This window comes from Lampetra planeri, chromosome 2 (assembly GCF_965212315.1).
Source record: "Lampetra planeri chromosome 2, kcLamPlan1.2.h2, whole genome shotgun sequence".
In the NCBI taxonomy this organism is placed as follows: domain Eukaryota; kingdom Metazoa; phylum Chordata; class Hyperoartia; order Petromyzontiformes; family Petromyzontidae; genus Lampetra; species Lampetra planeri.
In genome coordinates, this window is record NC_136108.1 from 2,981,162 (window position 1) to 2,994,768 (window position 13,607).

Here is a 13,607-nt window from a genome sequence, read left to right on the forward strand (position 1 = left end):
TTCTAAGCACAGGCCCAATGGCCCAAAATGTAATTGGGCCAGCAGCAGACAGCACTGTGAAACGTGTAATGAGTACGAGTTAACACATTTCTTGAATTGAGCAAGGTTATAAGAGCTGTATATTAAAAAAGACAACATCGAGGGAATAGACAACACAAGCACAATCCCACCTGCAGATCAGTCTCTGAAGCCATTTTGTAGTAGTGTCCGCAGAACTCTGCAGTCCACCGCAAGGAGGGAGCGTCACAGCAGACGTACTCCCCGCGGAGTGCCAAGCTGACTGGGCAGTACTCCTTGAACTCACCCAGCCGCACTGCACACTCCTCCGGAGTCACGCACAGACCCTCAATCCGGGCCGCCCATCCTGAGCATTTCAAATGGGCAACATAGACACGAACACGAGTGAAGAATGAGCTAAGTACGAATCTGTCTGCTTTTGAAGCTTAATAAATTCCAGTGCGTCCCATATCTGACCATTACATATTTGCCCTAACCAATTAACGTCCACACTCAGTGCAGTATTTATTCAAGGGGAACTGACATTTTCTAAATACGTTCGCTTATTCTACCTTTGCACATATTCCATCTACCGCTCGGTCTCCAGTGAGTTGGACATGTGACGTTGTACTGTGCTGCACGTATTGTGATGGGCAACGGCACATTCAAAAAGTATTGGTGTGAATGCTTCGTACCTCGGCCAATGTCATGCAGATAGTCCTGGATCTGCCGCACACTCACTGCCACATGGCGCAGCATCTCAGTCCACAGCCACCACTTGCTCCGGGTGCCATCCATGAGAATCCAATTCTGGTGTTGACGCTTGTAAAAGTCCTGCACAGCAGCCACTTCTCTCTGATGATGAGACATCTTTACAGCCAGTGCCTGGGGGCTGTCGAGCTGCGGGTAAGACCTGCCCAGACAATAACATTAAATCTGAGTTGCATCACAAAGGCTGTAATTTGCAGTGCATGTTATTTAGACTCTTTAGGCACAAATCTGACAGCCATAACCAACAAAATTGCGTGTCCTTGGACAAACACCAGCTTATAGGAACACTGACCATGTATAATCCACGAAAAATATACACCTGGGTCCAAAAATAAATGTTATCAGCAATAAGGACATCTACCTCCCAGGCCCCTTGCAATCTTGGAATCCTCTCTGTAGCACCTCCGAACTCGCCAGCTGCATTGCGACAACGATCACCGGCACAATCCCGCGAGCATCCAGCAGGCGTACCTGCCTCTGCGTCAAGGGATAGCCATCGAGCACAAACCTGAATGACAGCCAGACAAGGTGACCTTATGAACTAACTTCAGAAAAACACTGAAACAATGTGACTGAACACCTCACTATGTTACTATTTGCAGCCGTTTTTGGCTGAATTGGTAGTGATTAGGTTTATTATCTGAATTAATAGGTGGCCATTAGACTGCAGGTAAGCGAGTCATTACGTATAATTTGCAGCCACGCGTGAGCTTTGTGTGATTTTTATCATCACGTGCATTTCCCTTCATACATTGTCTTGAACCTGAAAGGATAGTTTTACTGTAAATGCTATGAGTATGAAGCACAGGAAATATCTTATAGTTGACTCTTCGGACACAACTACACACACGTGTGGCAGCGTTCACTTCATGTGCACATGTACATCAGCTCCTGAATGTGAATCACACTCGATGCAGGAGACCAAACACGTGCCTATCGGCTCTGCGTAAGTGCTCATATAAGTGATATCGTGTGTTGTATAACATGCGCCCTAATATAACTGCGCTGTAATGCATTGTACCCGTGCGTATGGCAGATTGGCTGCATGAGTACTACGTCCAAGCACCGGGTGGTCAGCTCGTCAGGCACAGCCTGCCCAGATAGCAGGACAGCCGTGAGCTGTGCTGCTAGGGCCGTGCCAGGCTGGGTAGCCAGCACAGTGCGCACCGCCTCCCCTGCCGACAGCCGCAGCACCCCGTACTCCTGCGCCAGCCGGCCTGCAACTGCAACCAGTGATCCGCTCATGACTGTGGTCGTTTGAATGCTGTCAGCGCCACAGGATGTATACAGTGCAATGCAACTTGATGCAATGCATCATTCCACAATTGCCATGCAGCAGCCCCAAAGCATCACGGGTTTGGAGGAAGCCGATCGCCCCCCCCGCCCCCCCAATACGGCAAACTGCAATGCAATTCAAAACAAATATTACGCAACGTGCATGAACTGAAGGAAATCCTAATGGGGGACAGAGGAAAAACGTGAAGCAGGGCTGGCATTTGTTAGGGGAGGCTTGGCTAAGCTGGAAGTTGTTTGAAGCAGGAGGTAAACGTAGTTCCTGTAAGGAGCAGAACAGAGTGAAGATGCTCTGCAAAATTATTTCAAGGTGTATCTCATTCAAAATGTTATTTTTTTTTAACCTGAAAGGGATGCTTGGCAGAGGTGTATCTCGATTTAATTTTTATTGCGTTTTTTTATTTAGAACTCTGAAATTCTTTGGAAAAAACACCCCCATAAAACCTTGCCTATTTAATACAAATGTGCCTATGTCATCTGTTAACCGTGATTATCACCAGTATTTTAACGAGCATAGCATGGACAAGGAGCGGAAGCAGGAGGGGATGAGGGGACAGCTGTCTGATGGGTGATGATGCATCATTACATGTTTGTGAACGAGGGTAAAATAATGATTTTTCCACCATACTTCATCATTATTCTCATTAAGCATTCTGGGTTGAATGAGAGCCAAGGCAGAGTATAAAGGGCTGTGATATCTGGTTTTGATGATTTACATGTTTGCTCATACAGTTATAGATGTCAAGTTACGAGTACAGGTAGGTGTCATTCATGTAATATTACATTGGTTTAAATACATTTACCAATGATAGTTCAACAAAGTGGCTTATCATGTAGAAATTTCTAGCACCTAAGTACTCTAAACACATGTTTCTAAATGTGGAGGGAAAATCTGGAGGGCTTTGATAAAAAAAAATCCACGCAATCATGGGGCGAAAATTAAAAAAAACTCCAAAAAATCGGCGTCAGGGTCAAACCCACGACCTCCTGCATGCCAGGCGAGGCAGTTAACATCTCTTAGCCACTGTGGCACCCCTAATTAGAGCAGAAGCCAATGGAGGCATACCATAATGCCACCAATCTGTTGAAGCATCAAATCAGACATCAACGCATCATCACAAATTAAACAAATTAAGTGCACTTTTATATGCTGTCACATGACAACTGACATAAGCTTGAGGGTAGATTGCATCGAAAAACATAGCCTTGGAGCGGAAGTGAGCTTCTCAGCCATGAAGATCCATAAACAACGATGCCAGGTTAGAACTTTTTTCTACAACTTATGTTGCAATGAATGCTTCCGGCAGTACAATTAGAGTTCAAATCCGAACCATTTCCAGATTTATTCAGACAAATTCCAGAAATGAACAGCATGAATTCCAGGCTCTTCATGCTCCCCGTTACATTTCCATGCACTTCATTTTTTCATGGAAAATGTATTTCAAAAACCTAAACATGACTAAAGTAATATCTTGACCTTACTTGTGGTTTTTCCAGATTTTGGAGGGCCCAAAACAGCCAGCCTAATAGGAATGGCTGGCTTAGGTGGTGGCTGAAATGTGTACAGCACAGGATTTGCTGTAAACTTGTCTTGGGAAGCCTTGCTAGAGAAAAAGTAGATGTGTTGCCGATAGATGACTTGGTATGACACTTCTGCAGTGCTCCGGCTTTTTGAAAGGACATCTCCTTCATACATCTGTATGGGAAACCACAAAGTTAAATGCATGCACCGTTTAAATATTAAGCATTACATATAAATAAAAGAGTGTGGCATTTCCAACCTCACCACTGGGGACCTGCCCCAGTTCTGGAGATCTTAGAGTAAAGCTGCACTAGGCATGTTCAGCACTTATATTACAGACCACTGAGGAAAATCTAGGCTTCCTGGAGGAAATCATGTTGGTTGCTTTGTTGGAGGCACTCGGTTCTCTGAGGTGAAGCTCAACCAGTTTCCTGCCCAGCACTAAGGAGGTAATGTATATAGGAAGCACCTGTCTACCCTGTGACACTTTAAATCTGGTGAGGGTGGTGGCGTGTGCCAGTAATCATCCTTGTGCACGCGAGGGTTGGCGAATCGCAAACATTGAGGTGCCGTACCGTGGCTCACCAGAAGAGGGTGGTACAGTAAACGCGGACTAATGTCACCTGTCCTACCTGTATGGGATAGCGTGTTGCCCCTTCGCATCTGTGGGTTTCCTATGGGTGCTCTGGCATCCTCCCACATATGTAAACACCCATTAATTGGGCTCAAAATAGCTCAATCTATGCACCTCCGTGGTTGCGGAATGCGCAGCATTGTGATGCAGTTGCGTAAATTACACAATAAAAGCAATTTGTTATTATGAGTCGGGGTTTTTTACTTCAGTTTCCAAGCTGATATGCCACTCGACATAACTAAAATATCTGGCACAGAAAAATGTCTACTATATAATTAAAACTAAAAATCATATCTCATTGGTGATTAAGAATGCATGTCAAAATATGCAATTTACTCCATTTACCCAGAATATAAAATTACGTTCACATTACCATGGTTTCTTTTAAATATGTTACATTAGTCTCATTTGCGGCATGCGCACTTGCAACAACATACCACACTGCTGATGGGATGCAGTGCATGCTTAACAGTACAAGTGACAGGGCATTGTAAATATTGGCAGGGATAACGATTTGATAAATGGCTCATTACACATGCCTGACAATTCCGTGAATAATGGGAACTTTATAAAGCTGTTGGGAGAAGCGTTGCTCCCCATTGTTGGCATTTCACAGTGGCACAGGCCCGCACCTTGACAGGATCACGGTACCCAAAGCAGCTCAGCTGTTTGTAGGAAAGCTGAAGCATCCGCTGAGCGAGGCGGGCCGAGACGGGGATACACGACTGGAGCAGGGACCCTCGGTTAGCGGGGAGATGAGGTCCCAGCCGCTCCCACAACTTGTGCTGTACAATGTGACGCCTGCGACTCCCATCCACCTCCAGGATGTCCACCAACACGTTCTCCAAACTCTCCTGTTGGTTCGCAGTCACACGGGTTCCCGCTTTGCTCTCATTTCACACCGGCGGCGTCATTTTCACATGTTTGATATCCGGCAGTTTTCTCTCACTCAATGTTAGCATTGCCTGTGTATGTATATATATATTTATATATCCATTAACGGTTTTAATTACAAAACAGTGAGCCATGTGGAGTGGTGCACACTGAACACAAGATATAAAGCACTCTTCTGCATATACCGTAGATGTTTCCAATAGCATACAGACAAACCTTCAAATTCTGCAAGGCATTCGTATCAGCGTCAAATTTCTCTCCGAGCTCAGTTTTTATACGTTCTGCCACATCCGATTCCTCTTCCAACTCTTCCACTTCCTCCTCGCCCTCCTCTTCATTCTCCTCCTCATCATCATCATCATCAGGCTCCTCCTCAGGATCGCTCCCCTGACTCTCCTCATCGCTCATCTCCATTTCCCGTTCTCTTGCTCTTCGTCTCTCCTGTACAAGCACATATTTCCCAGCTAAGGTCTCTTCTGTTGAGTACTGTACATTTGTTAAAGCTCATCGTTTTCTGAATGTATGATGTATGTGTTCCGGCTAAAACACTGCAAGTTGGCACAGTAGGGGGCACAGGTGATGCATCTGCCAGTCATCTCAGTGAGTCAACCCATGGCACCTGCTGGGTCTGTCCCATGACCTGGCAGCGGCCGTTCGACACTTCACATGGCCTTAAAGTGCACATAGCCTGGCACAAACGCCGTGATGACATCACCACCACTTAGTTGCGAATTGCGGTTATTGTTGTGTGTATTTCTTGTGTTCGACCTATGTGCACTAGAGATGTAATTAAGCATCTATCAATTGATTACAATCTATTATGTTATTCATACTATATGCAAATAATCATACATGTAGAAGAATAATTAAAGATTAATGCAAATTATATGCTTCTGTAAAATTAGATTAATGCGACAAAGACGACAGAAAACACAACAAAGAGGGTATAAGCGACAACAAATATACCTGAATTGCGACCCTCAATTGTGACAATGTAATGAATCATATAAAGCAACTTAATAGAGCGTGCACTCACAAGCCTTTCAGCTCTTCTCTCTGCTTGACGGGCCAGACGGTTGGCTGTCCTTTTAGAAAGCTTCTCCTCCTGTGATAGAATTATATACAGAACACATTTAAATTTTAATAAGCCCAAAGCCGTCCAAAGCATATTGTTCCACAGAGCAAATTAACATGGCTTTAAAAAATATGAATACAATTCAATGTCTCTAAAATATGATAATACCGTAGAGTGCTTTATTTTTTATTGACAAAAGACCACTTTAAAAAATACTGTACAATTTTTTGTTAAATAATCAGAGTACCTGGCTGACTGCAATCGCATCAGTAGAATGTCTTATCAGTAAGCACAACAACCATAGATCAAGCGAACCAGACTTAAATAACTGATTATTACAACAATTAATTGCGGCAATATTTAACGATCCATTAAGATTGTTTATATCGTGAATCGAGATAATTGCTCAGGGCTGTTATCCAAGGTTTGCTCCACGTTCTCCATAAATTTCAATTAAAAGTTCATATCTACTACGTCACTCAATTTTGCTCATAACTACATAGGTTTTAAACATATACCACTTGTAAACTGCAGAGAAATTCCGCGTGCAATAAAGAATGGCTGCAGCACTCGGTGCAACGCACCTGCAGCTGCTTTTTGAGAGCCTTCTTATTTGCGAGCTCCTCCAACTTCCGATTATTCTCAAGTCTCCACTTGTCGAGCTGTGGAGGCAACAGCCGCTTGATGACATCTCCCTCCATGACATTGAGGAGGACAGCCACCTCCGGGAACAGTGCCCTCTCAGCCAGGTACTGCACTTCATCTGGGGTGCTGGGGAAGCCCTCCAAAAGGAAACCTCGTGACCTGTGCAAAACGGAGGGAGGGGAAGCGGTCAGCTCCACACACACTGCCACGACTCTGGTCAACTGTTGCAAGTGGACGCTGAATATGGAATGCCTGTCAATCGTAAGATAATTGTTAGACTTAATGAGATTCCTGCATACTGTACTGTACTGCCTTCTACGAGTACAGAGATGTCCCACTTAATTACATTTCTGTATCGAATACGGTTATTCTAATACAATAATTAATAAATGGAAAGGCTCTCTGTCATTGCAAACAATTCATAACTAGCATTGAAGTCATCAACCAATGAACCTTCGAGACTAATGTGTTCAATTGGCATATGTTTATATGCAACCCAGAAGACGAATGTTTTGATGCCAATGATCTGTACTAGGCTGTATCCTGGGATGTCCAATACAGATGTCACGAGAGCTGTAACGCTCTGTTAACATTTCAACTTCTTTTAATTTCTACATCTCTGACTCTCATAAGCAAGGTGTAGCCCCTTTAAACAAGTGCTGCTTGGTTGCCTGGTGTTAGAGGCAATCGTCATCCATGAACAACTTGGGACCATTCAGCACATTTCAGCAAGAATGATTTTGCACCTGAAGGGCTCCTCGTTCCACCAGGAAAGGAGGAGTTTATCGAGCAGTTGTGCTGGCAGTGGCTCGCTGTCTGAGAGGTAAGCCTCCACGGCCTCCGCATGCTTCTGCCAGTCGCCCTCCACCTCTTGCTGCTACTCTCACATGGAAACAAGACATTATTCAGAGAAGCCACGTGTTTACAGCTACTCACTATATATCCATTTCCTATTCATACTCATAATAATGCAATTTATATTGTGCGCAATATTTTCATATACATAAATGACAATGAATCTGAGGCACGGAGTCAAGCTTGGTGTCACTCAAAAGCCAGGCAAGAGAGGTGGAACTTAAGTGTTTCTTAAAGTAGGTGTAGATTGAATGCTGCGAATGTGCTGCGGGATGGCGTTCCAGATGGAGGGGGCTGCCATGGAGAAACGACGCGTAACAGTGACAGTCCTTGTTCCTGGTATAAAGAGGAGAGCTCTACCATGAGCTGTAGTGCGGTGGGATAGGAGCGAATAAAAACATGGTGAACAACCAAAAGCAGAGGCACCACGGTGGCAGAGGCAGGCCCATATAAATTCCGACCCTGCTGGTGATGGGAAGCCAGTGGAGGGAGTGGAAGGAGGTGAGTAAATCTAGCAGAGGATGACAGGCATCAGGGATGACGCGGGTGAGATTGTTTTGAAAACATGGGGAGTTTATTTTAAGGTGACTGGGTGAAGATCGAACAAGGATGGAGTTGCAATAGGTGAGGTGTGACCCAACTATCCAGCAGGCAAAGGTATTGGCGACTTCAGTGGTGATGAGTGAACGTAATTGACGGAAGTTGCAAGATATGATGATGTGGTTGGTGGAGCTATCAAAGGTCAATGTGGAGTCGAGAGGAACATCGAGGCACTTGATGTGGTCAGAAACATGGATAGTGGAGCCTAACTGTTAATATGCTAGAAGGCAACATGAATATGGCGAGTTGCTTTCTGGTGCTGATCATGACGGCCTCGAATTTTGGAAGCAATCAAGGAGAGATCGCGGGTCCAGAACCACTGCTGCAAGGCAGTGGTGCACTCCCTAAGCCTCTCGAGTCCCCAGAATTTATATCATAAAGTTAAACATGTGTCCAACATCACAGTTTAGTTTAACACGTAGGCTTTCGCGAACAATATTATTCATAATAAAGGTTTTGGGGTTAGATCGCGTTATTTATAAATGTGTCGTAACCCTCCACCACCCGACATGGCCAAACAGTAAAAAAATGTGTCACGTTTACAAAGGACAAATAGTTTAACTAACCATTTAATAGGCACTGCATTTAAATGTACTGTAGTTCACTTAAAAATACAATTTAGTTTACCTCAATTGCTACATAAAATAGGTAGATTGATGCTTATAACAGAATATATCACGATACACTCTAACTTTGCAATAGTTTATATGCAATGTTTCAAAATGTTCCATGTTTGGTTTGGATTTTTAACCCATGTTAACTGTTAATCTATTAGTTTCAATGTCCAAAGTATGCAATTACAAACCATTGGGGATCTGTTGAGACTTGATAGTTTTAATTAACCCCATATACACCCCTCCCCAATGGCATCTGTTGTATACTTTAATCCATATATATGGTGAAATTTCACCATGCAGATACAGTTTGTTGACCTTAGCCTGCACCTCCGATTAGCACGGTTGGCTACGTATGGTGCGAAAGAAGTTCAACATACACACATACATGCATGTGCGTATACAAGTGTGAGCATACCTGTTGAGGTTGGTTGTCCTCTGGTGGCTTTTTGTCGGAACTGGGCTCTTGTGGCACAGCTTGCTTGTCCCCAGTTGTCACCAGCTCCCGCAGCCTTTCCCGGAACTGGATGTGGAAGATCTCCAGCTTCTCGGCCAGCCAGCGTGCGCACATGCTCTTTCCTGCACCCCGAGGTCCCAGCATCACAATGCGGAGTGGAGGAGCCTGAGGGAGAACGTGGTTACAAAAACACGGAGCAAAGTCGAGTGGAATTGCAGTGCAAATAAAGAGTAAATGGTGAAACTGTGCAGTGAGTTAATGCACAGTATAACCGTAAATTCCTCTATAAACTCCTGGGATAATTCTGAAAAATAGCTGGCAAGGTCTTTCGGTTTGCGGGTCCCTAAAAAAAAGCACATATGGTGTTAAAAATGATCTTATGGAAGGAATCAGGTTTCATGTTAACAAGCCTAGCCATTATACTAACCCTAATCCTAATGATTATAACAGTTCAAAAGTGGTATAGGAAATAACAAATTGATCAGTTTATAGACATCACCAGGGACCTCACAGCTATGTAGTCCCTGGCATTCGTAGGTTTTGCTGATGAACAAGCTGGCCCTAAGCCAACACAAGAGGTCCAAGCCTTTTTACCTCAATGGGTGGCCAGATTCATGAATATGGCCATACCGTACACAACACTGACGGCTTTTATAACATCCTTTCGAAGCTTTTCAGTCACTCAGAAATGATTACACTAACTTATTCAGCCTCTAAGAAATCCGCTTCTTCTTTTCCTTGCACTAATTATTTTCTTGTTTACTATCACCATCAATTATGAGATCCGAATAGCAAAGAAACATTACTAATTCGAATTAAAATGGAACATATTACAAATGTTTGTTTTTAAACTAATGAGGACATTGTAAACTTTGATTTGTCTGAATCAAAGTCATCCAGCGGCAAGCACACTGCAAACTATGTTTCTCTACCTCTGGCCAAACATCCTGGAGAAACATTTTCGTATAAATATAATAAATTGGTAAATAAACAACTCTTACCTGCAGAGGCTCCATGTGAGCGATAAACTCCTTCGGGCTTTCGCAGAACTGAGTGCGAGCCTCCGGGCTCGTCAAGTAGTAAACGCGTTCGCGGTATTTGGCAGCCACCTCTGGGTTTCCCGGTGCCAGAACAAACCTCTGCTTCAGTGCCACGGGGCAGAAATGGCTGCTGTCACCCAGCTGCCTTTTAGTTTTATGCTTGTCGTCGTTCTGCTCCTCCTGAAGCAAGGGAACATGAGTACGGCACAACTCTGTGGCTAATGGAACTACATTCCATTGATTTCATCTCAAGTGAGATAAATATTTAAGTATGGTCCACCACACTGGTGAGATGAACTCTTGACAATTCACAATCTATTTTTTTTATGTATCGATGTGTCATACAACCATAAATTACCCTTCATAATTTAAACATTTCAAGCATTTGAAAAAGTTGCGTGAACAGAATGGTTGAAAAGCAAATAAATGTGTTGATGCACAGTGATGGCTGCGAGCTATGTGGTTCGAACAAATATTAGCCGATCATAATGAAAATGTAAAGTAAGCACACCACAATGAGAGGTTACTACAGATCCCACGGTGAGACCACCATGGCTTTTCCTGGATGTTTCTGTTGCGTGTCGTCACTTTAAGATGTGGTTTGTTCACGTTTTTGTTTGTTGCGGTTGCACCCAAGTCAAAAGCTGCATGGCTCACAGGGCTCTCCCTAATAAATGAAACTGAACTGAATACACCATGGAAAGACCACCACATCTCTCGTGTGATTGTCGCACCTTAAAGACCACAACATCACGCAACCCTCTGATTACGCACCTGCTCCTCCTCTTCTTTTCCCTCCTCTTCCCCTTCTGCTTCAACCTCCTCCATTTCTGCTCGAGCATCCTCCTCCTCCTCATCCAGGTCCACCCCTGTCACTTCTGTTGCGCGGTACCAAAGCAGCCCTGCAAAAACAACAAAGCTTTGGCAGCAGCCTTGGCAAAGCAACATTATTATTAATACAGTGTTTAATCAGCATTATCACCATGGGGCAAAATGTTCCTCCCTGCAAAATGTTTCCTTACGGTTATTGTTCTATACCAATAAGCCAGCAATTGCTATAATTGCTGAAGATCATAACTAGTGAAATTTAGAAATACTTTCTTTTTGTTCATTTTGTTCTGAAACACCTATTTAATATCGTCCCCCAATGTCATTACAATAGGTTCGAAGATCTTAAACCCTAATCTGTGTGCCCAAGATTGTGATTTTTACCGATTCATATATGCATGCGAGTTAATAATTATACTTAATAAATTATACAGTGCGTTTATAAACAGGAGAAACTAAGACCAACAGGAAAGCATAAGGACTGGTATTTGGAGCCACTAAATGTATGTCATCGAGACCTAAGAGTTGAGAGCCAAATTTTAAATTACAGGAAATCCCACAAACTCCTTTGGACCATTACTCCATAATAATGCATGCCATTATTCCCTGTGAAAGCTAGACATGTCTATAAATGAGCTGGATTTGTCCATCAAAAATAGATTTAAAACAAATAAACAACCCCTTTGCTTCCTCAATGAGCTAATTGAATCTGCCTCCGTAGCACTTGCAAGCTGATTTACCACCACGCAGCTGAATTTAGAATTGCATCAGCCACCCCCTTTAAAATGACTAAATTGAGCCTGCCCTCACAGCTGCTCCGTCTAACAACACCACTGCCACCCCCTTCCATTCCTCGTTGCACGCACGCTCCATGGTGGTGGTCGCTTGCTTCAGAATCTCTCGGGGAGCCTTCTCGGTGATGTTTATCACGAGTGGCTGCAAGGAAGTCTTTGAAGCAATGATCGCCGAGCAGTGCTGCCATGCGGATTTGAAAGTCACCACCTCCTCGTAATACCGCTCCATCTCTGGTCCCGCCGGGAACCCGCCCTCAGGGACATCCTCCAGGGCAGGATCTGTCAAAAGTAGCAACAGCATGTGAAGTGGGGATAAGGGCATGAGTATGTACGTATGTGTGTGCATGTGTGGTGGTGCAGTGGGGAGCGGTGGCGCAGCGGTTAGCGCACTGAGCTACGAACCCAGCGACCCGAGTTCGAATCCCGCTCACAACCAATAACAGTGACGAATATTTTAACCGGTCCTGGGCCTCCCCTAGGTCGACTCAGCCTCAGATGAGTACCTGGTGTGGTGTGTAAACATCGCCACTCGGGAGACAAAGGCGGTCGGGCATGGTGCTGGCCACCCATCCCCTTGTGTACCGTGCCGGCCTTCATAGCTGCTGGTTAATAGCACTTGCCCCAGCAGTCTGTGCAGGCTGTATGGGGAGGTCTTGTCTTGCGTGTGCGAGCTTGAAATTTCCATCCAAAATTATCGCCATAGCAGGCGGTGGCGACTACAGAGGGTGAGTTACCTTTGAAAAAGAGCTGCGTAGCTCAATGGGTAATTTACTCGGATAATAAACTTCTGATTCTGAGTTACTGAATTGAAATATACACAGCAAACGTTAATCTTAAATTGCCAAAACTTGGCAATCATCCTGCAAAGGTCATGAGACTCAGTGAGGGTCTCGTGGGTAATCAAGCATAGTACCTGGAGTAGAATGTTGGGATGACATAATAATGCTTTATTCCAGTCATACCTGGTTCAACCTCCATGATCAGGTCAGTACTACTCTCCAGCGGTTCTTCCAAAATTGTTTCAATAACACCGCTCTGGTCAGCATTTTCTTCTGCAAACATATTTCAGGTTTTTTTTAAATCAGCATGCCAACATGAAATATATGTCAAAACGTAACTATTAATGTTTAAAGGAATAGCATGGAAATTTGTACAAAACTTGCACACATATTTGAGATAAAAACCATAAAAGTTAACAAAATAATTAGACAATGTCAACATCGTATAAAGATGTCAGGGTGATCTCTTCATTACCAAACTTCTGAGTCTCTGATATTTCACTCAGTGGACCTTCTTTCTAATTATAAGCAGCAACTCACACTTAAAGGTCACACAGCACAGAGTAGCTACCTCTGCCGCTGTCGTGGATACCCTCAGGCTGCTCCAACTTCTCTTTCTGCTGTTCCCTTAGAGCTTCCAACTCTTCTTGCCTTCAAATGGTTACAGCAGTGCACAGGTCATGAGATCAGCTCCCGCACGTAGTTAGAAACATATGTTATCGAGAAAGGTCAACTGAGCTTCCAGAGTATCGAGTATTGTTGTGTAATATTATTATTCTACAGGGCTGCTCCTTGCTATGTGTGCGTGG

At 44.0% G+C, this 13,607-nt stretch overlaps 1 protein-coding gene across 2 annotated transcripts in view; it reads right to left on the reverse strand.

The window, feature by feature from the left end:
* Positions 1-13,607, reverse strand: part of AK9 (adenylate kinase 9) — a 32,237-nt gene that overhangs the window by 3,096 nt on the left and 15,534 nt on the right. For both annotated transcript variants that reach the window (XM_078604148.1, XM_078604154.1), the window contains exons 17-32: positions 13,370-13,449; positions 12,982-13,071; positions 12,092-12,298; positions 11,172-11,299; positions 10,359-10,577; positions 9,319-9,522; positions 7,578-7,708; positions 6,771-6,990; positions 6,148-6,216; positions 5,328-5,552; positions 4,850-5,071; positions 3,544-3,757; positions 1,790-1,991; positions 1,130-1,276; positions 693-910; positions 171-364 (exon numbers count right to left, since the gene is read on the reverse strand). In XM_078604148.1, coding sequence (XP_078460274.1) covers positions 171-364; positions 693-910; positions 1,130-1,276; positions 1,790-1,991; positions 3,544-3,757; positions 4,850-5,071; positions 5,328-5,552; positions 6,148-6,216; positions 6,771-6,990; positions 7,578-7,708; positions 9,319-9,522; positions 10,359-10,577; positions 11,172-11,299; positions 12,092-12,298; positions 12,982-13,071; positions 13,370-13,449 — 2,770 coding nt within the window. The remainder of the gene's footprint in view (positions 1-170; positions 365-692; positions 911-1,129; positions 1,277-1,789; positions 1,992-3,543; positions 3,758-4,849; positions 5,072-5,327; positions 5,553-6,147; positions 6,217-6,770; positions 6,991-7,577; positions 7,709-9,318; positions 9,523-10,358; positions 10,578-11,171; positions 11,300-12,091; positions 12,299-12,981; positions 13,072-13,369; positions 13,450-13,607) is intronic.